The sequence below is a fragment of the Engystomops pustulosus genome, chromosome 8, assembly GCF_040894005.1.
Source record: "Engystomops pustulosus chromosome 8, aEngPut4.maternal, whole genome shotgun sequence".
NCBI classification, from domain to species: Eukaryota; Metazoa; Chordata; class Amphibia; order Anura; family Leptodactylidae; genus Engystomops; species Engystomops pustulosus.
The window spans coordinates 74,745,086-74,772,300 of NC_092418.1; the positions used below are offsets into that span (position 1 = coordinate 74,745,086).

General features: G+C 39.6%; 1 protein-coding gene across 2 annotated transcripts in view; it reads left to right on the forward strand.

The window, feature by feature from the left end:
- Window positions 1–27,215, forward strand: part of ARMC8 (armadillo repeat containing 8) — a 51,179-nt gene that overhangs the window by 22,583 nt on the left and 1,381 nt on the right. For both annotated transcript variants that reach the window (XM_072121259.1, XM_072121260.1), the window contains 10 exons: window positions 3,680–3,775; window positions 15,632–15,714; window positions 16,436–16,517; window positions 16,760–16,846; window positions 21,891–21,983; window positions 22,059–22,208; window positions 24,358–24,453; window positions 25,160–25,255; window positions 25,983–26,055; window positions 26,799–26,892. In XM_072121259.1, the coding sequence (XP_071977360.1) occupies window positions 3,680–3,775; window positions 15,632–15,714; window positions 16,436–16,517; window positions 16,760–16,846; window positions 21,891–21,983; window positions 22,059–22,208; window positions 24,358–24,453; window positions 25,160–25,255; window positions 25,983–26,055; window positions 26,799–26,892 (950 nt within the window). The remainder of the gene's footprint in view (window positions 1–3,679; window positions 3,776–15,631; window positions 15,715–16,435; window positions 16,518–16,759; window positions 16,847–21,890; window positions 21,984–22,058; window positions 22,209–24,357; window positions 24,454–25,159; window positions 25,256–25,982; window positions 26,056–26,798; window positions 26,893–27,215) is intronic.

The window sequence follows — 27,215 nt, forward strand, 5'->3', positions numbered from 1 at the left end:
TTAGCATCGCTTTCTTGTGGTCTCCGTTTGTACGACTTTCACTGTGCATGATAAATTTACTTTATTGTTTGGATCGGTGGGATTGTCATACATATTATATATTACATATTACACATATTATATTGTGTTTTAATGCATTTAAAAAATTAAAACAATGTCTACATAAAAAAAAAAATCTTGACGCTAATAACTTTTTCATAATTCGGTGTATGGAGCTGTGTACGACTTCATTTTTTGCAAGATGAGCTGAGGTTTTCATTGCTATCATTTTGAGGGGGTTTGCACATTTGGGCACAATTTTCAGTTCACCGCCGGGAATAACAGTTTTTTTAATATTTTGATATATCGGGCATTTTGGGACGCGGCGATACCTAACATGTTTGTAATTTTTACTATTTATTTATTTTTAATATATTTATTCAGTTCTAGAAAAGGGGGGTCTACTTTTAGCCCTAGACAGTCTGATCCTCACTATCAAATACTACTGTATTGCAGTATATGGTGTTTTTACACAGTATTTCTTACAATGTGCCACCCTTGAGCCCTCTTCATACATCATTCACATCTCTGCGCTGTACTGTTACGGAATGTGAAGAGGTTGAGTTGATTTTAGAAGGATGTAGATCCAGTCATTGTGACTGGGGTAATCTTGTTATATTTGTTATCATTGGTCTATGAGTACGTGTCCCTGGGTTATCATGATGGATTTTGATGGTAGATTTTCTTCGACTGTATTTACTGATCTGCATTCCCATGTTACATGCCATTATTATAAGGAGCTTCCCTTTTTAATGTAAATGAGCTTAAAACGTCCATGAATCTTGTGTAGATTTTGTGGATTGAAATTCGTCTTAATTTCTACCTGGATGATCCTATCCTAGTTTAAAAAATATTTGAACCCATCAAGAAATGTTTCCTTGAGAACAGATTAGCCCAAGAATTATTATTTTTTTCTATTTAACAATTCTAAATGGATCCCATAAAAAATGTGATGCTTTCTGAACAGCCAGCATGAAATTTGGATGGCGTTGCCTTGAGTAAAACCTGGCTCTTCCGAAGCCTGATGGGTGCAGGGAGATGAGAGCATTGTGGTGCTTTCCTCTGCCATGCACGCCTTGATTGATGGGTCTCTATATATATTTACAGGAGGGCACTTGTCAATCATTCATCATTTTTTTTTTTTATACTCTTTGTGGTCATGCTTCCTATGGCCAAGGCCTTCTCTCTGTTTATCAATTTATTTGTAACCCCCCAATAGGTAGGACATTTGTACAGGGGGTATGGAAAGTATTCAGACCTTTTTAACTTTTTCACTCTTTGTTTCATTGCAGCAGAATGGTAAGATCAAAAAAGTTTTCTCTTTTTCTGCTCATTAATGTGCACTCTGCACCATCTGGACAAAAAAGCTTGAAATGTAGAATTTTTGGTAATTTATTAAACAATAAAAACTGAACTATCTCATGGCCATGGTCTCCAAGCTCATGAGTCTTCATATCGTTATGTTTTGTCTGAGGAAGGTCCATGTTCTGGACCGAAACGCGTATTTTGACGTTGCATTGAGGGGAGGCTTCCATCGGCTTTATGGAACTTTCTCTCATCTACCTACTGTATTTTTGGAGCTCAGCCACAGTGATCTTGGGGATATTCTTTACCTCTCTCACTAAGGCTCTTCTCCCACAATTGTTTAGTTTTGGCTGGACGGCCAGGTAGAAGAGTTGTGGCCTTCCCAAACCTCTTCCATTTAAAGATTATGGAGGCAACTGTGTTCTTGGGAACATTGAGTTCTGCAGAAATTCTTTTCTAACCTTGGCCGGATCTGTGCCTTGCCGCAATTCTGTGTCTGAGCTTCTTGGGCAGTTCCTTAGACCTCATGATTCTCAAGAGCTCTTAGAAGCACTGTGATTTCTTTGTCAAGATGGTGTGCAGAGTGTACATTAATGAGCATTAATGGCTGCGATGAAACAAAGAAAAATGTAAAGGTGTCTGAATACTTTCCGCATGACCTTTGTGCGGTACCTTGTTAATGTAAGCGTGGTGTTTGATGTCCACACACCCTATAGCTACAGTGATGGTATTTTATGCCAGTAACCACTCCTGCGGGGTAGCAGAGTTTAATAAATGCCTTCCTGCATGCTCAGCCTTGTCTGTAGATGGTCATCTCCTGACATTTGAAGAAATGTTAAGAAAATGAAGAATTCTTCAAAATGGGACCTGTCACCTCTTCTGATATGTCTGCTTCAGTAAATACTTGTATTAGCTATTAAAGAGGTTGGCCACTTTACCTCATGTTTTTTGTAATGTATTTGTAAGCGCCTAATATGGACAGTGACATCACCGGGTCCTCCCTCCTGCACATGTATGTAAGTCGGCTGCATCTGCTCCCCATAGCCGCTCTCCTCTATGTGCATATGTCCCTCAGGCGGAGGGAGCAGGATGGAAAGACGTAGAATGTTTAGTGGTCAGTCTTATGCAACAACTATGCCTTCTTCCTCCCACTATTTCTCATTGTATGGCTGAGCTTATACATCGGGTGCCTTCCTGACGTATAGGCTTACCGTATACAAAATACGTGTTGTGTACCCAGCCTTACAACTTGTACTTCCTAGTGTTAGTATTTTATATCGCATGCCGTGTACTAGGAAAGAAATTTCCAAACGCCATGAAATTGATGAAAAAATGCATTTTGTTTCATTTTCTCTGCTCAGTTTTAGGATTTTCACTGTGCACCCCAATTGACCCCTCCTCTTCATTCTCATGGTCGTTGTGGTCACGGTTCTACCAAATTTATATACATTTTATGTTTTAATAGATTCAAAAAAATGTAAACCTTTTGTACGAAAAGGCATTTCTTTTCCGCCACATTATGCCTACGCTAGTTATTTTTTCATACTTCGTGTATGGAGTATGTAAGGTGTCAGTTTTGCGAGACAAGCTGACATTTTCCTTGCTAACAATTTGGGGACTGTATAAGCTTTTGGTTTATATTTATGTGTAGTGAAATCGTGAAAACTTGTTGCTTTGGGGCGCTATTTTCTGTTACAAGGTTTTTTATGTTGCATTCTGGGTTCCCCACTTTATTCATCCATAATCACATCCGTTTTGGATCATCTCTGTTGAAAGCATTTTTTAATGATAAAAATGTATACAGGCAGTCCCCAGGTTACATACAAGACAGGTTCTGTAGGTTTGTTCTTAAGTTGAGTTTGTGTGTAAGTTAGAACAGGTAACTTGTAAGTATAATCGCTCTGACAATTGGATTTTCAAAATTTTGGGCTGTCAAGGTAACAAGGATTAACAGTAAAGCTTTATTGATAATTGGGTATGGCTAACGTCCAAAAAAATTATCAGCATCCAGAAATCTTCTCCAAGGGTCACAGTGGGCTGAGAGGTCCCTTTGCTACTAGGAGTAGGGTGTTCTTAACTTGGGGACTGCCTGTACTCCATCAAAAAAAAAAAACATTTCAAACTTTTAAAAAGTGATTTACTGACGTGTACTGATCTGGAGAGCTGACAGGTGCCATAATATTGGGTTATAGCCGGAGCTCCGGTCCCAGCAGACTTGGCATGGCCAGTACCAGTGCTACTGCTTGTTTGGATGTCTTATCAGAGTGGCTAATGTAGAGTCTAGTATTAGATCTTGTTGTATTCTTTCTTATCCTTCTTTCTTTTTTAACATCAGCTTGACCATGATTTAAAGCATGCCCACGAGCTACGCCAGGCCGCCTTCAAGTTATATGCATCCCTGGGAGCCAATGATGAAGACATCCGGAAGAAGGTGAGTCAGGGAGAGGGAAAGCCTCCTGCCAGCAGACAGGGTGTGACACCCACCTGAAAAATCTCCAGGAAGAGAATTAACACTGACTGTGATGTGTAAAGCCAAAGGCAGAGACTGAAGGTTAACAAAATCATATCATGAGGCCATTGGGAAAGTAGGATAGTCTTATGGCGACGCATATCTTACGTCCTTCTCCTGCACAATCTGCATCCTGAACAGACTACGTTGTAAAGAGGCCTCCTTAAAGGGATGTGTCTCAATGTCACAGGACGTATTCGTAATAGTTTACCTGCCCCAATGTTGTTGATGGCAAACCTGATGATACCTAGTATAACATGGCGTTGCTCCTCCACTTAACCATGCTGTATTTCTGCTTTATGAGTTTGGAAATTAGCCGTATTTGCTGGAAGGAGAGGTGACAAGTTCCCGCTTTAGTGACGGTACAGGAATACTTTGTGTAGGAGAAGCTCATGGACGTGCAAACAGCACTTTGCTTGTCTGTGCTATCAGATCTTTGAATACTTTATTGCCCTCAGTTTTTTCTATATGGGGATAGTAGTGAAAACACTCACTGGTTTAGGGCTTATTCACACCTCTGTGGTTGGTATCTAAATCATGGACCACAGTGTCCTTTTCCATGGACTCATCAGTGTTCAGAATAGTGATATATGATGCAAGGAGTCTCCTTCCTTGTAGAACAACAGCGCTGAACTGTATTCACCATTTCAGCAAGGAAGCAGGGACTCCTTGTATCATATATCACCATGATACACACGGCCCCGTGCACCGGTATTTGGGTCAGTCTGTGACACAGAACGTTGGGCAGTCCGTAATTCACAAACTGACCAATGTATCTGCCCTTCTAAGACGATATGGCCCACATTCTTTCCCTGGGGTGTATAATTATTTCATAAAACAGCCAAATCAGGGGTGGTAACTGGTGCAGCCTTGCACATGTTACTTTTTACATGGCGCCCACATTGGTTTGCTGACACATGAAGGACAAATCTCATGTTCTGTTATAGATGCTGGGATCTGATATGCAGTAATATTAGAGACTAATATCATTCCAATATCATCTGTTGTGATGTTTCTTTTCTCATAACATATCAGTGTCTAATGTACAGAAATATGTTGCATCTTGTCTGCTTTTTGCGGTTTGTGCACATTTTATATTTTACATTAATGTTTCATGTGAAAATAAAGCTCATTGTTTCTGATGGGAAGTGGCTCTGTGGGGATTCGGCTTTGTAGCACCACGTAATAAGTACATGATCAATTTCACTCAGATCACATATTCACTCATATGGTATATGTTGGCTGGAGGTTCAGCCCAAACGCTGAGCAACCAGAACTGGACTATGCATGTCAGTTTAGTTCCGGTTGTCAGTGGTCGGGCCGGACGTTCCAGCCAGCACAGGCTGCGATTGTAAAGCGTGTTGGACGCATCACACATGCAAGGGTGTAAGAAGTCTTCATTGTTCACCCTGTATTTTCAATGATCACATTGTGCTCTACAGACCTGTTACCAGTTGGCAGAATAGTCATGTAGTCGGACTGAAGGCCTGGTAGGTTGCTGAAATTCCAAAAAGCTTGTGTCGTCTGAAAGATAAACTTGTGACAAGTCCTGTGGATATGTCATATACCCCTTTTGCCGGCCCTTTTACGAATACGAGTGTAATGTGTTTGCCATTTCCCCCATGGCAGGTATCAGGAGAGAGAAGGATTAGGGTGTTTTAGTTTTAACATGTCCGATCCTTTGGTTCTCTGTGACATCTGCCTTTTACAACTGGAAAGAGTGGCCAACAACTATTCATTGTGGGATTTATATAGCTCTGCTACATTATGCTAGCGGCTCTAACTAATGCACTGGGTGGGAGTCCCCACCTCTCCTACATGGCGTGAGGTTGGCATAAGGAGGTAAATCCTGCCTGTGTGCACAAGGAATGGTACTCTGCAAGGAGGGATAGGAGTTTGTTTTTCTTTGTACGCCTTTTCTCATTATTCGCTTCCCTTTCCCGACCCTCTCGCTTGCTATAACTTGCAGTGTTTACCATGACTTCCTCCTGCCTGAGTGTTTTTGGAGATGGTGTCACAGCTGTGGAAACAGACCCATATGTTGGTCCCATTGACTGAACATATTGCACAGGACAGGAGTTTTTGTATCATACAGGAATATGATGCAAGGACTCCCTTTCTGCCAGCCAAACTGCAGCAGCAGTACTATGAGTCGTTGCAGGGAGGCGTTTCATCGTATTTCTGTATGATGCAAGGACTGTGCAATTTCTTTAATATGTGGAATTAAACCTACGTTAGAGGCCCAATTCTATGGACCCAGCACGTTTGTCTGTAGCTGGCCTAAAGAAGTTTTCGAACTGCTCTTAAAGGGAACCTGTCAGCAGATATCCTCCTAATAAACCACTAATAGTGTGTTGTCATCCTGAACACCTTCCAGATAATGTTTCTTTCATGGTCCCATATGGTGGCATCATCCAGAAAATCAGCTTTGAAGTGAGATGTGAATTAGTTGACTTGTAAGTCAAGAAGGTGGAGAATTTAGCACTAAAGTCAAGCTCTCCCTGCCTAGAACGCCCATTTCACTGTAATTGATAGCCCTGAATCCAGAAACATCGCTACGCAGATCTCCTGAAGTGAGGTGCATGATGTCAATCACATGGGGGAATGTGGGGAGAGCTTGACTTCAATGTGTCTCCTTCATTTTATACCAGTTTACATCTCACTTCACAATTTATTTTCTGAGTGATTGAACCACGCTGAGCCATGAAAGAAACCAAAACTAGAAGGTGTTAAGCTGCTTGACAACATACTTGTAGGGGTTTATTAGGCCCATGACAGGTTCCCTTTAAGGGGTTACATTTGACTCAGTATCTAATTACACACCGTGTTCTGTGTTCTTCTATTTCCCATTGATAGGAACACTTGCCGTAGCATTTTATAGTGAACTGATATCTCAACTTTTACAGGATTTTACATATTTTTGATACACATTTTTAAACCAAAACTTAGGAATGGGACAAAACATGAAAGGTACAAATATTTTGTCTTCTAATGTATTCCTGGTTTTCCCCTTAAAAAAATGATGCCTCAAGCTGAAAAATATAATGGCCTATTTTCATTGCACATAAAACAAACCTGTTTTTATCATTTTTTTTTTTTGTATTCTGTAGTTGTTTCATTCATTGAAGTTGACTTTCTTGATCCATGTATGCCTCTTCTCTAGTGTTTGTGTCTGACAAGTCCAGCACCTTATTTGTAAACCATAATATCCAGAAATTGAGCTATTTTTTTAATTTTTAATCAACAATTTTTATTCGTACTGTACTTTTTTTTTTTTTTTTTTAATTTGTTGGATGAGGAGAAACTTGCTTTTTATATTTAGTTACTAGATAGGTCACAAGCTGTGATCACACATAGGCCTTGTTCTTTCGATTGTCTTATGCACCCAGTGGATCCTGTGAAAGAGATCACATGTGTATTTAGCTTAATGTGAATGGATTTTATGGAGCCTTTAGATATGAGGTGTCATGTTTTTATGTTCACATTAACATGTAAAGGGCTAGTCTTTCCGTTCACTGAAATGATTTGATTTTGTTGTAGTATTCTCCTTACTCCCATGGTGTTAGTAGTATATCAGAATGCTTTTTTTTTTTTTTTACCCACTTATAAGTATGTTATCACTGAAGTTGCGGATACCAATTATCCCTATGAGCACCAAGTCCCAAGTAAAGACTGCACTGTCTTCTGTAAGGTTCTGAATTTACTGTCATCGCCAACACTATTCCAATTTTTACAACTTGGCCAATATATATCTGAAGCTTCAGTGAGATTTTCTTCATGATAATTACTATGCTTAAAGGGAACCTGTCAACAGAAATTGGCCAAATAAACCACTACCAGTATGATGCCAAGCGGCTGAATAGCTTATTGATGATGTTTCTTTTATGGCCGCTCTTGGTGGCATCAAAGTCAGGGAGACAGAGATTTAATACTAAAAAGTCAAGCTCTCCCTGCCTCTGAACACCACCTCCGCTGTGATTGACATCATGCCCCATACTTCATTAGATCTAGTCAATGATGTCCATGGACACCGGACCATCAATTACAGTGAATGGGGAGGTAGGGAAAGCTTGATTTCAGACTCCGCCTGTTTGACTGCCAAAAGCCAATTTACATCTCACTTCAAAACTGATTTTCTGGATGATGCCAGGCCATCCTGATCCTTGGCTGCCTGGCACTGAAGGCGGAACAAGATGGTGTGGACAGACCTGGATTATCATTGAAACTTCGGCTATCAACCCTACAATGTTATCTGTCCTGGGGATCCTGGAGGGAAGCTACAATAATAATAGGAATTTCTCTCCCTTTTTTATACTGTATTGGTGTCCGCTGGATGCTGATACAATTGAAATCAGCAATAAGTTACTGCTTAAATTTCCACATTGGCACTTGGTGTCTAAACTACAAAAAAAAAAAAAACACTTATTTATCACAATCACTGTCCAATAGTGTGGATAGTGAATATCCACAAAACCTGCTACAACCCCTTTTCATGAGTTACAGCGTCTGCTAAGGGTGAGTTGTGTGTCCTTTTCGGTTATCGTGTAGAGCTTGTTGTGTTTGGATGTAGCAGATGGACATATACTTGTAAAAGAAGATTAATATTGAAATCAAATGTAAGTAAGATGACTTGGAAGCAAGTTTTGTAGATAAATAGATCCAATTTATTTGGGAAGACAGTGGACAAATCTGTTCCCATTCCCTGCACATGTCATAACAAATCCTATGAGCCTTTGCTAAAACATTTACAGTGAAAGTCATTAAAATGCATCAAAAAAGAAAGTTCACTTCAGGACTCCAGGACAGCTGGTGGGAGAATTTAATATATTCTTATACATTTCTTAAGAATCCGAAAAGCGAATGAAATGTTCCAAAAATGTCATACCTAAATAACAGAAGAAGTGCAGATGGACACTAGCAGCCATTAAGTCTACTGAAATTAATGGACATTTAGACCAATCCGTTAGTCTTTATTATGGTACGAGTGATGGAAGATCTTAATGGTGCATATGAGGTCTCCTGTGTCAGTGGTGCCATGTGTATGAGTGACCTTTACTTTACTGGGGTCCTTTACTATGGTGCCCCCAATCAGGGGGGCCCATAGTGGTTTTCTTAGGATGATTTTACTACTTAGAACCAAAGCATACAGATGGACTGCAGGAAGATGCTTATTTCATGTACATTATGCAAATGTAATTGTGTTAATTTAATGCTTTATAAAAACAAAAGAAAAAAAAGGACAATGTATTGGCATAGAGACAAATCTTATAGGTACTCTAAATACTAGTGCATTAGGCTTGTAGAGTCATAACAACATTAACTCAGAGTCATTAACTCAACTTCTGTCTATTCTCATGGTATTCTCATGATTCCCCCTACCCTACCACAAACTTAATATACGAATGGGACCATCCCTGAGATCTGCATTTAGGCTGCATTAACACAGAAGTATGCCCGCACGGCTACGGCCAGGCAGGCATGCGGCAACCATGATGGAGAGGAGGAGGGATGACCCCTCCCGTCTCCATTGCAATGCATTACTTGCGGCCCGTAAGATGGGGATAGATGGGACATGTCCTATCTTTTTCCTGTGTACGGAGTGGTACGTGCGGCACCGTATCACTCTGTGCGTCCATTGCTGTCTACTGGGGACGTATATACGGTCGTGTGAATGCAGCCTTACTCTGTGTGGTCATGTGATGGGATTTCCCACAATGATTCCCTAAGCAGAATGAAACAATGGTTGTGCCAACAGAGACGACACGCTGGCCATCACTGGGCTAAGCTTTATGTGTAACACTCATTTCTGGTTTTGTAGTGTGAATTTTTTATATTATCCAGTAACCTAAGATACCTTTTGTATACCCACCAAATTGGCAGATTATGTTGTTTTTGGCTTAGCTTCAGGGCCTACAACACCTAGTATAAAGTGATTTATACATTGCAGAAAGTGTGTGTGTGTGTGTTTTTTGACAGTTTGCTTTACATTCTAATTTTGTATGTTTTCAAAGGAACACTCCAGTTCCTGCTGATTCAGTGAATGTTACATGGGTACGGGACCCGCAGGGAGGAGCAGGACTCTGGCTTCTAGGAATACAATGTAAATGAGTCGCGCTCCTCCCTTCAGGCCCTGCACCATGCATTATTCAATTCTATGATTTTGACTGGAGTGTTCCTTTTTTAAATTTTTTTTTATATAAATATTTTTTACACATGTATACAAATTAATCCAAACACCTGTTTTTGTTTTATTTATTTATTTTTTTAATGTAAAGTAGGGGCAGAACCTTTTAAAAGTAGAATGAATGAGTTTGAACATTTTGTGACAACCTGTAATTACAAGACCCTCCCTACTTTCGACCCATGTCACCAGATCTAGGCAAGCAATAACCGCATGATGTATTGTTTTACACTGGAACAAAGTGTACTGTGCAACCTCCATTAAGTTGTCATAGAAACTTGCTTCTATGTTCTTTATTTTGCATAATAATGCAATTCGCTAAAAAATAAATAAATAAAAATAGCAGTGCCACAGTTACCGACTAAAATGCATAATTATGAGCGCCTGTCTTTCACATTGTGATAATTTTTTTTTCCATGCATTTTCCAATTTTGTACCTTGCAAAACATATTTTGTTGATTGATTACATTTGTTCAATGTATGTCTGAGGAAAATGAAATAAAGTGTCATCTCCACTGAATAACTTACTGGATGTCTTGTGTTTTCTCAGTGTTTTCCCCAGACATTTTCTGACTTTTGAGATAATATATAATTCCACCAGCCGAGCAGAAAATTCACATTGTACTGATCTGTGTGTACATGCATACTAATACCAGAGTAAATGAGTCCAATGAATGAAGGGCAAATCTCTAACTTATTTACAGCCCTAGGCCCCCAGCATACAAGCATGTGCTGTCCATGGAAGAAGTGGACCTGTGTGCTAGTCAGATTCCATAGTCTGTATGCAGTAAACTCCTTGCATCAGTGAAATATGATTCAAGGAGTCCCCGTCTGCTGCAATGCTGGCAGGGGCACCTTGCATCATAAATCACATCTGCTGTTCTGTGTTCAGTCTATTGCACTGGCCAAGCACATTTTTATGTGCTAAAAAAATGTGAAAAACTGATTCATCACTGATAACCCTAACTTAATATCCACAGAGCTGTGTGCTATCCATGGTATGTGAATGTGTGAATAGAGCCGCTCTGGTGCTGAGTAACCATATACTGTGAACACTGCAGAGTGCTTTCACACGTGGCATTTAACGCATGCGTTTCACAATGCAATTTAACAGCCGAAGAGAGATTTGCCTAATTAAAGTGTTGTAAACATTTACGTATGTGTTAAAATTGCATCCACAAAGGCATGTGTTTAAAATTATGTTAACTGTTGCGTTTTGTAAACACAAATGTGACCATCAATTTAATTAGGCAGCTTTTTTTTAAACAAATGCGTTAACGCCACATGTGAATGCAGCCTAATGGTTATGGACACCTTGATACAAAAGGGAATCAATAATCACACATAGCACAAAGTTGGGAGTTAATTGCAGTTAATTACGATTCACAAAACAGTCATGCTGTATAAAATTGCTGTACAATTCCTTTAAACAGTGGGGCTACCATATGGGGATTATCCCTTCCCTGGCCTGCTACAGGTGTAGGGCGTACATGACTGACATTCATCACACTTATGGAACACGGTTCTTCTCTTTGCACGCACCTACCGTACATAGAGCTACATTTACCCTAACCATGGGTGGGGCATTTTTCGAACACCTGCCCGAGACCTCCCCCGTAGTCCCCTGCATATGTAAGATGCTACTATTTTGCTTATCTCCGGCTGTCCACAGGAACTGATACCCAATTCCACAATTTGTTTTTGGAGAAGGTGATGTTGTTACAAGGGATGGATTGGGTTTAGACATTGCTTCAGGAGTTGAAAGTCCAGCACTGGCTCCTATTGATGATCTCTCACGTGCGCTCCCGAGTCTGTGAATGCTTTGGCTCCATCACGTGGTATCTAGGATGGACTCTCGGTTGACTTCATGTCTGGGGTATTTTCTCTGCCCCTGCCACAATCTTAAGCTCATACTCTTCTCCCTGGTTGGATGGGTAACCTCTGCACCTCTGCACATCCTCAAAAGTCCTCCCCCTTCTTTGATATGACATTTTTATTGGAGGCAAAATTGCAAAAAAGTGGCAATTCGGACATTTCGGTGCTATTTCCCCTCTGAAATCTAATACATTTATGATTTTGTTTAGTTTTATATGTGATCTAGGGAAAGGGGGTTGATTTGAATTCTTATGTATTTTTTTTTAAACTTTTTTTTTTTTTTATACTTTTAAAACAATTGGGTACTTGAACCCTGGATGGTCTAATCAGTTTTATAATATACTGTATTGCAGTATATTGTAGATATATATGATAGGCTGCCGGCTGTCACTGTGCCAGTCCGCGTCTTTGGATAACTCTATGGATGGCGCCAGCCACCATTTAAATACAGCGGCACCCCGCGGCATGCCTTCTAAGTGCCTTAGCAGGCTTGTTCGACCACGGCACATAACAGGTTAACTGTAACAATAAATTCCCAGCACTCGCTGGATATCTTCAATGGGAAATGTTTTATTTTCAAGCTTGACACCACACTGCGGCAGGTCCCGGCAGGGGTCAGCTGTGTAAAGGCAGACCTAGGTATTTTGCTTACTTGTCTTCCAAGCAGGGCAACCAAGGGCTCAATGAGCACCCACAGGTCTGTCTTTCGCACATGCCAGTGTAATAGTTACAATGTATGATGGTACTTTGTATTATACAATCCAATGAGCGCATGTTCAAGCCCTCGTGTTGAATTAAATATTCACTTTTTTATTTATTCAAGATTGTGTCAATAAATTTGAGTGAACCCCAAAACTAGTGCCTTTAAATATCAACTTAACTCTTTAAATCTTCCACCATCATTTTTTTTTCTTTTTAGTATGATGGCATTTGGAAGGTGAGGGTGAAAAAGTAGCGAGATATTTAGGTCCAGAAACAAGCTGGTCATGAAATATTACATTTTACAAATCACTTGTAGTTACATCCTGAACTGGACTCCCACCAAGTGTCTCTATTGCTGGCGCTGGTATTGCTGGTGTGTTTGTGATATGACTGCTGCTTCTCCACGCTTTGTATCTAAACCAGTTTATATAATTTTTTTTCTTTACAATATAACTGCAAATAATTGTATTGCATGTGAGGTGAGGTGTGAGCTGTAAGAATTATTTGCAATTTTATTCTTGATTTTGATTTTACCCCAGAGTGTGTAAAAAGAAGATACAATACTGCAATTAGTAATTGAACTCATTCTATTGTGTGTTTGTCATTGTAATACTACAATTTATCACTTTCTGAATAGTATTATACATTTCATTATACTAATGAGTATGAACATGGTGGTTTTTTTTATTACCATTTAGTTTAGTGTTGCAGAAAAATGTAACCTGTATGTGCAGCTGCTAAATCTGAATACATTATTTTGATCTATATTGTCATATTCTGCTGCTCATGTACTGTACACTGTTATTTTTGTAATCATTTTTACTGTTTTTTTGTTTGGTTTTTTTTTACTGGTAAAGAATCAACAACAAGTGGGACACAATTGTGAAGTGGAATGAAATTTATTGGATATTTTACATTTTTTCAAAAAATAATGAACTGTAAAGTGGGGTGTGCAATATTATCCATCTCCCCCTTAAGTTAATACTTTGTAGCGCCTCCTTTTTCTGCGATAACAGAGACGTACCCCAAGCGACTTGCAGTTTTGCACATCGAGAGACTGAAATTCTTGCCCATTCTTCCTTGGAAACCAGCTGGAGCTCAGTGAGGTTGGATGGAGAGCGTTTGTGAACAGCAGTCTTCAGCTCTTTCCACAGATTCTCGATTGGATTCAGGTCTGGACTGTGACTTGGCCATTCTAACACCTGGATACATTTATTTGTGGACCTTCTATTGTACATTTTTACTTTATATTTGGGATCATTGTCTTGTTGGAAGATAAATCTCCATCCCAGTCTCAGGTCTTTCGCAGATTCCAACAGGTTTTCTTCCAGAATGGTTCTGTATTTGGCTCCATCCATCTTCTCATCAATTTTAACCATCCTCCCTGTCCCTGCCGAAGAAAAGCCCAAACGATGAGGACGCTACCAGTGGAGATGGTGTGTTCAGGGTGATGAGCTGTGTTGCTTTTACGCCAAACATATCATCTGGGGTTGTGGCCTAAAAGTTTGATTTTGGTTTCATCTCATCAGAGCACCTACTTCCACATGTGTGGTCTCTCCCCATTGGCTTGTAGAAATGTTAAACAAGACTTTTTATGAATATCTTTGAGAAATGGCTTTCTTTTTGCTACACTTCCATAAAGGGCAGATTTGTGCAGTGTATGACTGATTGTTGTCCTATGCACAGACTCTCTCACCTCAGCTGTAGATCTCTGCAGTTCATCCAGAGGGATCATGGGCGGCTTGGCTGCATCTCTGATCAGTCTTCTCCTTGTTTGAGATGAAAGTTTAGAGGGACGGCTTTGAAGAGATCTGATCCTCCTTCCATACGATATGACACTTGCACAGTGCTCCTTGGGATGTTTAAAGTTTATGACATCTTTTTTTATCCAAATCCATCTTTTAACTTCTCCACAACCATATCGGGGACCTGCCTGTGTGCTCCTTGGTCTTCATGATGCAGAACCCTGAGACTATCACAGAGCAGGTGGATTTATACAGAGATTATATTTCTCATCATCAGTCATTTAGGACAACATTGGATCATTCAGAGATCTTCACTGCACTCCTGGAGTGAGTTTACTGCACTGAAGTAAAGGAGCCTAATAATATATATATTACAAAACAGAAGTTTAAAATATCCAATAAATTTCATTCCACTTCACAAATGTGTCCCACTTCTGATTCTTCAACAAAAAATTACAATTTTATGTTTGAAGTCCGAAATGTGGCAAAAGGTAGAAAAAATTGAGGAGAATAATTTCACAGGGCGCTGTTTTGGAGGAAATTACTTCTTTCTCCACTTACTTGGCTACTTTTATTCTCCCTCCATTCCTGATAAAATTGTGACACTGATGTGGATTCCTTCTTGCTAGCAAGATGAACAGAAACTCACTGAATTATCAGATTACATGGAAATGATTTGCTTTAAATAGGGGGAGCAGTGAGTCACATCAACTAGGCCTTACCCAAGCATCTCCGAGACAACTGCATATTGCCGATAGAGCCTGTAGAGGGGAACACTGCTAGTGCACAGAGATTACAAATCACACAATGACTAGAAAATGTGTTGTGTGGGAGAAACAACACATCTGAACCACTGATTCCTTCCGTTTATTGAAAGTTGAGGTACTCATGGAGAACATTGGTGTTCTGGTAGTTTTTGTAACTGGATATTCCATGCAATGGACCCGCACATGGATCCTGCTTCCATAAATTAAATAATTGATAGTAAACGCCTTTTACTAATAAAATGACACATCTAAGCTTTCTTACTGTAGTTTATGTAAATTTGTTCTTTGTAGCTTGACTTTTAGATGTCTATAAAGTATATTAGATGTTACCAACTAATAAAAGTGACAGAACATAAAACTGTAATATAATTCACTTTGAATCTATCTTTTTAATGGATTTGTAGCTGTAAGGTACGTGATGTATTAGTATAAGCTGGAATGAAACCTGCAAAGCAGGCAGACTTTATATCCGTGATGTTATTTATGCTGAATTAACATTTCTCTCCAGATCATTGAAGCCGAGCACATGATGGACCGGATTGTGAATGGCTTGTCAGAAACTAGTGTCAAGGTGCGATTAGCTGCCGTCAGGTATGAATTAATCAGTACATGCTCCTTTATTCCCACTACTACTACTTTCTCTGTAGCATCCTGGTGCAGCAAAGCCATGGCTTTCATTCCCATAGACAAAGCATTACAGCACATACCACGCTACACTAACGCCACCGCCATTCTTTTCCTGGAACTATCAGTATGATGTTAGAACCTCTAATCTACCATAAAATCCATCATAATAAACCGGGGACACTTACTCATAGATCCAGGCACTGTGACTGGGGTTATCTTCTTATGTTGGAAAGACAACAAAGATCAGAGACATTCTCAGAGCAGATTCAAGGTAGATACAAAAACCATGGACCACCGCCAATGGTTTTTGGGAAGTGAGGGTGTTGGAGTGTGATTGGACCAGTTTTCTAGTGGGTATTTATGTGCGGTTTTAGGGATTTTAGACGTTTGCCTAATATGTTCTGCTCATATGTTAAAAAAAGATTTATATTTTTGTATTTGTTCTGCTTTGAGCATATCTCTGTTATTTGTATCTTGTATGCCCCCTAAAACCACTTTGGCTCATTAGCATCATTTTAATAGTCGATTTTAGAAGGAAGGAGGCCATGGCTAATGTTCCCCTGATTTATCATGCTTGATTTTGATGGTAAATTTCCTTTAAAGTTATTCTGTGCAACATTTTTAAAAATGCTTATACCTAAAATAATCACAAACCCTTGGTATCTAACTGTATATTCCTCTCTAGATGTCTACATAGTTTGTCCAGATCAGTCCAACAGCTTCGTACCAGTTTTCAGGATCATGCTGTGTGGAAGCCCCTAATGAAGGTAAATCACTAATGAATGTGTGATTCCCTATGGTCCTTTTGTACTGATAATAAGGAAGGGTTCTGGAGCTCTGATCCCTATTAAACATTGACTGTCTACGCCTAAGAGGGCGTCAGTAACAAATTCAAGAGTGGATCACAAACTGTATGAAAAGTAGACTTCATTCCACAGTGATTCTTTACATTAAACTATACACTATCCGTCTAAAATATTTAAAGCTGCTAATCTCGTCTTTTCTGTAGGTCTTACAGAACGCCCCTGATGATATTCTGGTGGTGGCTTCATCAACATTATGCAACCTTCTTCTTGAGTTCTCCCCTAGTAAAGAGGTTTGTGTTCATCTTTTCCATTCACTTCTTAAATTACTTACTTGAAAAGTCACTTTTGCCTGAGATGAGTCACGTGGAGAAGCTTGAGCGTTAGTGTCACTTCAGATGCTATTGTCTTGGGCTCTATAGCAACTAGAACCATGTGTCCAGTGACATTTGAAAGATGAAAGTCTCGGCTTTGACACTAGCAGTTCTCTCTCGTGCAGGCCGTTTCCTTGTCAGAAATTTACCTGCGGCTCACATTCCCAACTTCTTCCCAACTGGCCATATATAAACTATAGAAGTCTGCAGAATGTAAATGACATCAAAGAAGAAGCATGGTTCTAGCTGTTGGTGATGTTCCCCTTCCAGCATCAAAAAGTGACTCCTCTCAGACAAAAAGGTTTTTTGTGTGTGTATTTGTAGATAAATTGTTTCAGTGTAGAGCAGGGGGGCTTGCATGCTTTGGCCACACCCATTGTGCACCCAAATACTTATTTGCATATAAAGATTTCTCTACCTTCAGATGACAGATACTGTGAATATTGGCATGCTTATGATGTAGGGCACATTATCTACACTACCATATGTTTTTTTACTTTCTATAATATAAAAATAAATAGTTATGTTGATGGTCATCAATATAATTCAACTGAAAACCTGCATTAATAAATCTGCCCCTTTCACTTCAAGATCATGTATTATTCATCTGATCTGTAGTAAAGTCTAGTCAGGCTCACGGCATGCTATAATTATTAACTTATTATATCAGCCCCTCCTTATGAACATGTTCATTAGGTCCCAGTGACAAAGGGAGACTTTGATTTATGTGTCTACAGTAGGAAACGTATGACTGGGTTGGAGTCATACGGAAAAATTAACTTTCCTTTTCCCTCTAATGTTTCCTTGGGAAACCAAATTAACATTCAGCTGCTTATCTGTTTGAGAAATGAAGGCAAAATAATTGCATTGCAAGTCAATGATCCTGCACTACCTGTTGCCGCAGCTGTCACTAGAATGTATTGCACTGAGGGGAGAAAAATATCAAATGGCCTGAAATATCATAAGTATGCATGTGGTTTTACAGTGTCTTCAAGGGGTTTTCTGAGGATGGAGAGGATGTCTCTAAAATATAAAAAATAATTAACATTACTTATTTTATCTTCCTCAAAGTCCACTTGGTTCTGTCCACCAGTATGCTACTCCAATGAATGACATTAGTGACCCTCCACGTGGCCAGTGCAGACACTATTTTAGTCTTAGCTAAACTAAAGGTAAAACTAAATTGAAAGATTCCTCCACTTCTGCTTTAGAGCATTTGTCAGGAACCTACATAGCAAATGACAAAATACTTGATATGAAGAATGGTGCAGTGTGCGGCTTATACAATGAAAGTATTATTTATAGTTAGACCCGTTTCTGTAAACACAAATATATGTTTAGTATGTATCTAAATCTATATATTCCAGGAAAAATGGTAGAACAGTTCCACCTGCTCTTTCTATTCCTCAATGTTGGGGTATGCAAAGAATTCCAGTTGTGCTTCTCAAGGTCCATTTATCATGGCTTGTAGAACAGAAAAACACATCATCGATAAGTCAAAACTCCTGGACATCCCAGTTTTTGGTGCATTAAAAGGGGTATGCCCTAAATGTGCAAGGTCCTGTAACCCAGTGAGAAAACTATGGTGGTCAGCAAACCAGTTGCTGGAATATGTCTTAGGGGAAAAAGTTGAAGCTGACGTATGGAGAAGTATCTTCCAATATCGGGAGGTAAGGTTGGGTAGACAGAAGGACGAATTGATAGATCTAATGTGGCTGGCCGTGAAAAAGATGCTCTTGACTGAATGGATATCCATGCATTTGCCTACACTGCTACAAGTTAAAAGAAAGTGGAAAGAATTTCTGTTTCAATGGGTGGAGAAAAATAGGGAATACAAGAAAAAAAACGGAGGGAAGTGGAAGGTAACGTGGGGACCTATAGTCAATAGGATATTTTCAAGGGAAGAAATATCAGCATTCTATGGTGTAATCTAAACTATAATATTTATTTAGATAGCAAACAGAATATCTAAAGGATGTTAAGCCAGTTGCATCTCTGGGGGAAGAGAGGGAGGGGGGATGGGATGGGGAAATTGGATGGTAATTGGAATAAGGTATAAGAAAATGTTGTCACAATTTGTTTTAAACGTATGTAACAACTTAACCACAATGCCCCACGAAGGGCTGTTGGTATGTCAAAAGTTTTTAATAATAAGAAAAACCTAATAAAGATATAATTAAAAAAAAAAGGGTATTCCCCTCTCAGCATTCACATTTAATTCATCTACTTTATATAAACATTTCTTTAATTGCAGGTTACTTTAAAAAATCCCTTAGAAACAAGATGGCTGTCCTTTGATACGACCACCCAGCACTTTTCCAATAGTGGCCCGACATGCACGGCTTGGTGTCTTCCTGACCATCTGGATTCAGCGTTCATTACCATAGGACGTATGGGGAAAATAGCTTCTAGCCATTTCATATGCAAAAACAATTAGTTTTTGTGTGCAATCATTCCAGCAGGAGTGGTCATATCCAAGGACTACAATATTGTTTCTCAGGGACAAAATGACTATTGTGTTCGCACAGGTACATTTTTTTTAATAACATCCACTGGAAGAAATGCATATATATGGGAGATAAATTAAATTAAAAGGAAACGCACAGAGGAGAATACCCCTTTAACTATAGCCTGTGATATTTCCTGGCACAGTTCTACTCCAGACAGCACACCTGGCATAGAATGCATCTAGGGTGAGAGCCTCTTAGTATATCCTGTGCAACATGCTAGGCACTGAGGGAGGGGGCAACAGAAGCTGGCACACAATGCAAGAGAAGAGAGAAGTAAGACTGAGCAGGTGCGTCCACCTCGAGTCATTTGCTGAGGTGGACACAGAAATCCGAAAGAGCAGGGGGCACCGGTCTATCATAATTCCCAGAATATGAGGGTATGGAGTGTAAAATCAACAAATGGTACCAATCATGGACTGGACTAAACTATAAATAATGCAGTTTTATCTTTATGTGACCTTTTATGTTTTAAATAATAAAACCTAAAAACCTCTACAAAACAAAGTAATGTTTGATGTCTAAAAGTCTCCTGGAACCCAAAGCTTATTTTCTGAATGTTACAAATGCATCTGGAAGAAAATGGATTTGAGAGTATAAAAAATTCACGAGCCACAGAGAACCACATATCCCTGTGCGAGTTGGGAAGAAGCAGCAGGAGTGACGTGTGCAGAGACCTCTAATGATTCCCCAATGACTGCATCACCATCTTGTTTTCCATTATTACTAGTAACATACATCATGATACATCCTGTACTTTAGTTTTTTTATTTTCAGAAATTAAATTAGTGAATTGGGCAGGGAAAATGGATGGATGACATCTGCATGAGCCAGAAAGTTTTTAACCCTTACCGCTCATTGACTTCTGTATTGTATACCCCTATGTGACATTTGTATCATCAAGTCTTCTCCTGTGCTGCTCTTCTCCTTGGATACATGTATGCTCTAGCGGGAGTGAGCATCTTTATCTTATCCCTAGAGCCTAACATGATCCTCATGATTAGGATTGCCTTCGGAAATCTATAAGTGGCCGATATTCCCATATAACCGGCTACCTTCTTTCACACTGTCTTGGAACCAAACACCAAACTTTGGAGGCCAAGATCTTTCCCAGTGTAAAGATGTCATATTTCATAGAGATTAGAGAGTAGGCACGGTATAAGTGGTAAAATAGTTTAGTAGTTGCCATATTTTATGAAGGTGGCTTCATATCACCAGCTTTTCAACTGGTAAACTAAGAACTATGAAGTAGAATATAAAATATAATTTTATGTTAAAAAATCTCCTTTTTATCTTCATAAACTATACTCTTAACATCTTTTGTAAATAAGCTGAAGACGGTTACATTTGCCTGAGATGAGTCACGTGGAGAAGCTTGAGCGTTAGTGTCACTTCAGATGCTACAGTCTTGGGCTCTGTAGCAACTAGAACCATGTGTCCAGTGACATTTGAAAGATGAAAGTCTTGGCTTTGACACCAGCAGTTCTCTCTCATGCAGGCAGCTCATGTAGAAATGTACCTGCAGCTCACATTTTGTCTATAACTGGCCATATGTACACTATATACACTATAGAAATCTTCGACAGAAATTCTTGTATGTAAATTGCCACTAAAGAGTGATGTTCCCCTTCCATCATCAAAAAGTGACTCCTCTCAGGAGTGTTTGTAGATAAATTGTTACATAGATTTGTTTTGAATGCAAGTAATCACAGCTGTAATTGTAGGCAAAATCAATAATTCAACACAAATTTGTTTTATTAATAATTTAATTAATAGAATATTAAATCAACAGCCCCATTACTCGGAAAAAGCAGCCAGTGATGTGAGTGGTATGACAGGAAGGCTCATAGGGAAGAGTCATGAGAGCTTGTTCAGCTTAGTGGTTGCATGATATCCTGAAAGTACAGATGTCTGTCAATGGCAGGAAGTGGTTGTGTCCCTGAGGCCAACTACACACAAGCCGCAACGATACCATTAACTGCTGGAAACTGCACAGTATTGTTTTATATCATTCCCATTCTATATGGTGACTGGGAGAAGCCAGCATTGAGACTTGCTTTAGAAAATCTATTTAGAGGGGTTGGCCACTTCACCTCATGTGTTTTTGTAATGTGTCCGGGGAAGGATATTGGCTCATTTACCACTATACATCTATTAAAAGTTATGCTCAACTACTGTGGGAAAATGAAAGCTGAGAATGAAGATCAACTGAAGTAAAATCTAAGTAAATGGTTTTATACCAGAAAAAAAGTTCTGCTCTGCTCTAAAGTAAAGCCTCCTGTAATTTACCTCCTCAGACAGACCATTCTGTCCACAAAATGGCTTCAGATGGAGGGTCATGTGATCGCTATCTGTCCATGAACAATCGCCCTGCCAGGACCTTGATCATGCATTCATGAACACTATATATCACACCGTCCTCACACCCAGCTTTATCTGTCATTCTCTGCTTTCAGCCAATTCTAGAATCTGGCGCTATAGATCTTCTGTGCAGTCTGACTCTCAGTGAGAATCCGGCTCTGCGGGTCAATGGGATCTGGGCTCTAATGGTAAGTGTTTCTCACTATCCCAGAGCAATCATTGACGAATCCTGTGTGTTTATAAGAGTGTGTCGTGTTTCCTAGAACATGGCGTTTCAGGCCGATCAGAAGATAAAATCGGACATTTTGAGGGGTTTGAGCACCGAGCAGTTGTTCCGACTTCTCTCGGATCCAGATGTTAACGTGTTAATGAAAACATTGGGACTTCTCAGAAACTTGTTGTCTACGCGTCCGGTAAGTGAGGTGACACTGCATGTGTGGGGGATCTGCACTGCATGTGTACAATGTGTATTCACAGAAATTGTCATCCACACACTACAGAAGGAATCTGCTCCGGACTGGATCAGTGACCGATCTCTGGTGCATGTGTAATACCCCTGGGATTTTGATCTGTTATGAATTTTCACAACCAAAGGGGAAATTTGTGGCAAAATTTGTTTAAAACTCATGGAGGCTACACTTTTTTTTTTGCTATACTGTAAACGTGTCATTTCGGAAGTTAGTTCCATCTACTCTTGAGCACTTAAAATGTGCGTTTGTTTTTGGGAGGCGGAAATCGCTGTCATTATTGTGCATAAGGTAGTATGGCCAGCTTATAGGGGTGTTCCTTTCATCCATTTTTATCATCCATAATGGCCCATCGCTGGAACCCCTGGAGATTAGAAAGTTATTTTTTATCTTGTAGACAGGAGAGAACTTGTTGTGACCCAATACCCCTTTACACAGTGTGGTCATAGACCATGAAGTTCACAACACAACATCTTTGGTGGGAGGTGGGACACAACTTTACTATTGACAACTCCAATATAAGTAACATTTAAATGAGGTTCACATCTCTTAAAACTTATAGCTGTGTATCAGTCTACCCTCTCCTTCCAACACCATGGGATTATGTATGGTGCTTGGTGCTATGTATTAGCACACTGTTACCATAATAAATGTAACAGAGCGGCTCTAGAAATGACAACTTGGGCTTTTTTCCTCGTCTCCACAGTTTACCTGAGAGGACTATTAGTTTAGTGGGGGCAAAGTATGAAATACCCTTTCTAGAATCTTATTTTAAATTGCACACGTTTACCTATAGAAAATCTCCAAATTCCCGTGAAGAATTTTACCTGAAATTAGTCATGTTTAGAAACTGCAGGATGAGCGTTGCTTCAGACTCTATCTTGGGTTCTCTAGCACCTTGAGATGTGCTACTGAACTGTGATTACAAACAGTTAAAACAATAGGCGGGAACTGAATCTTTATCGGCACTTCACACCAACTACAACTTTAACAGCATCTCTGGTTCTGTAGCACAGAACCATAAGCCTGCTGCAATCTGAAAGATGAGATTCTTAGCTTTAATGTGACACAGATACAACTGAAGATATGGGGTTCTGAAGTGATGCTTAACCTGCAGCCTCTAAAAGTGACTCTAAATATGACACTGCCCATTTTCTTGACTTTGAGATATTTTTTGTTTAAATAGATAAATGGATGAAGTTTGACATAAAAAAGGGAATTCTAGAAAGGACATTTCATATCCAACCTGAGGGGCCGGTGATGGATTCCCTTTGAGTGTATGCTTTCAGTACAATGCTGGCTTCTATAAATCACAAATACAGGCAGTCCCCGGGTTACGTACAAGATAGGTTCTGTAGGTTTGTTCTTAAGTTGAATTTGTATGTAAGTTGGAACTGTATATTTTATAATTGCAAGTCCAGACAAATTTTTTTGGTCTTTGTGACAATTGGGTTTCAAAAATGTTGGATTGTCATAAGAACCAGAATTAACAAAGTTTAATTACAGACACCTTTAATAACTTTTATAGCTCTTTATTGTAATATGGGGCTAAAGTACAGTAAATTACCAATTACCAGAGGTCCGTTTGTAACTAGGGGTCGTCTGTAAGTCGAGTGTTCTTAAGTAGGGGACCGCCTGTAGTGCAGAGTGGTCCTCATCTCCAATGCAGTCATAAATAATAATACAATATTAAAATCCCATCTCATTAATTCTAGAGCCGCTCGGGGTAATTATTCCTACCTGTAGGTCATGTATATTTGATTCTGTAGTTTTTTACATTCTTTTAGTATAGAGCCGTATTGGTTTTCCATTCAACATATAAATACATATGTCTGAGGGGGGAATAAAGCCCTAAGCTGATGGTATCTGTATTATACAATTAGCGCTGGATGTATATTAACTATGGATTGAATTAGTTGAAAGGTGATGCCATAACCTGAGGGTAAAGACTGATAGAGGGCTGATGGCGTCTTTTGTAATCATTCTGGTTATTATAATTACGTCTGCTGCTTATAGATATAGTGGAACTTTGTCACCTACAGGCATATTTAATTGGTAGTAATAATTATTTTTATCCTTGTTGTCTGTCTTTAAGCATATAGACCAGATAATGAGCACACATGGGAAGCAGATCATGCAAGCCGTGACCTTCATTCTGGAAGGGGAGCATAATATAGAGGTCAAGGAGCAGGTATGTCATCACAGCTTCTTCCCTCACTAAACTACAGTGATAATGTAAGATCATGAAGCTTAATATAGTGTAATGAATGGCAGGCTGGCTGCATAGTAGTAAGTGCCTGTATTAATTGAAGTTGTGTATTGTCTTATTATTGTTTTTATCTTTACTGACATCTTAAAGATGCAGAATAGTTCAGTTTGGTCTGGATTGGTCTTTGTAGGCTACAATAAGCATTATCTCTGTCCTGTATTGGCAATGTTGTCCCCTTCCATACATAGAATCAAACACTTTGTTAAAATTAAAGGGGGTTTCTTATAATAGACATGGGACCCAGTAGGGAGAGGAAGGGACCTCTAGTACCTCTAATTTGCACTGTAGTGAACAGGCCTGTAAGAATTCCCCAATGTCGATAGAAACTATTTGGGCATAAGTTGAACTTTATCAGGGCGATCTATCCCTGAAGTCGTATTCTGTATCAAGCAGCTCATAGGAATTTGAAGTCCCTTACTCTGCCAGCGGTCCTGGGGAAGGGTCCTTCAAAATCAGACATTCATCCCAAATCCTGTGGACAGAAGATAAATGTCTTTAAAGTTTAAAATTCCTTTAAACTATTAGTTTTACAAATTTCGGATAGAGCAGAAGTGTTGCAAAGTTTGTTCAGTTTTAGCAGTGATCACTAAAACGGGTGCCCTCTAGTTTCTGTCTGTTTGTTTTTCAGACTTTGTGCATTCTTGCAAACATAGCCGATGGAACAACGGCCAAGGACCTCATTATGACAAACGATGACATCCTGCAGAAAATCAAGTATTATGTGGTAAGTTACAATGAGGATACAAACAGCCACTAACACTCTCTGAAGTGAATATAAGAAACTTCTCTTCCAGGGCCTTAAAGCAGTTGTCTGAGAATACCTAAAATAACGAGGTGACCGAGGGTGGGCTGCATTAAAAAATTCAATAGTATTTACCTTGTCCTGTGTTTCGCGCCACGGTCTCTCCATGCTGTGCCCCTGTTTGTCCACACGGGCACAGAAGCTCTGCTCTTGCAGCTCCCTCGCCTTTTATTCAAGCCGCCTATATTTTTAGGTAATCCCAAACAACTGTTTTAAGTTTAGATTCATGAATGCTATGATAAGGTCCTGGAAGAGAGTGGTCTTGGACAGAGAATCAGATGACCCTCTGGGGGGAGAGGGGAGTCACAGCACCTAGGTCTTAGGTGTAGCAGAGGCCTGCAGAGGGGGAAACTGCTTGAAAATACCTAAAAGAGTCATTACTCAGAAACCATACATGGATATAAAAAAGCAGTTTATTATTATAGTCTATCTATATTCATATAGATAAATATGGATTATGTGTTATTTATAGTCTTGTCATCATAGCGCATCATTGGAGGATTTGATCTGTGTATTGATTTTAACATCTGCTAATTGTACTTAAAAACTTACAATTCTTTAATAAAGTCCTCTTCAGAATACGGCACAAGACAATAACTTCTTTGGTTGCTTATAGCTGCTGATATCTTCTTCTGTTCTCTCATAACAGGGTCATTCCAACCTGAAGCTCCAGCTGGCTGCTATGTTCTGTATAGCAAACCTCACGTGGAATGAAGACGAAGGTAGGAAGGACCATAGTCAACCTAGTGCTGACTTTCGGGACTTTATTGTAAACTAAAATAGTAATGTTTTCTAAGCTATGTTTTTATCTAACTACTTTAAGTTTGAGTTTATGTGCTGCCATTGGCAGTGGTTGGAATTTAACCAACTAAACTACCACGCCTTCAGTTGGGTATGAAATATCCTTTCTAGCACCCCCTCTTATAAGTGAAATTTTGTCCAAAATTGTATGCAAATGAGCTGAGAAGAGTCACCTTTTGCCTAAGATGAATCTTTTTTTTAGAGGCCCTATCCAATTCCTGACTATATCTTTACTGACTAAATAGGAGTTTTATCACATCTTGTGTTCCAGTTTTTTGACCTACAAGCCCTTGAATAGTCAGTTTCTGGCACATGGCCAGGAATGGGGAACATTTCCTTTTTCACTGCCTCCATGGCAGGTGGACATGAAGAGGGTTTTCCCCAGTGGATTGGGCAGGCACGGGGTGTCCCTTTCCTGCGCTCACGCACCAGCTATAGCTTGTGTCAGGAACCGGCGCAGGTTATTATGTGATTCTACAACTATTAGAGCCTTCTGTAAAAGTGTTCACGATTGTATCCACCCACCATGTATGACAGGACGCGTGTGTAAAGGGAGGGGTTAACATCATTCGCTGATGCACCGCATGTATTTACGTTATTTAGTACTTCCTATGATTTGCTAGTATCTCATTTGTGATCTTGTGTGGTGTTTTCATACTGTAAGGTTCACAAGAACGACAAGACAAGCTACGTGAAATTGGAATTGTTGATATCCTCCACAAACTGAGTCAGTCTGCGGATCCAAACCTTTGTGACAAGTAAGTGGCTCTAGTATAACCATCCATCTGTTACCTAGATGGGTGATGATCTGAATGGCCTCCATGATGTACACATTTTCATGTAGCTGCAAATTATTAAAGGGGTTTTCCCCAGACATAAACCTATCCAGTTTTTAGGACTGCAAGTTCTAGTTAAGTGCTTTACTCGGCTTCTCTTCATCAGTCCCATAGATCGTGGTCAGACTCTCCCATGTTCTATTTCATGGGGTTTTTCAGCCCCCGGTAATTTTATTAACACCAGGGTTTTCCAGAAGTATCGGCATTCCTGCAACAACTGTGTTCACTACATTGGGAACGGTTAG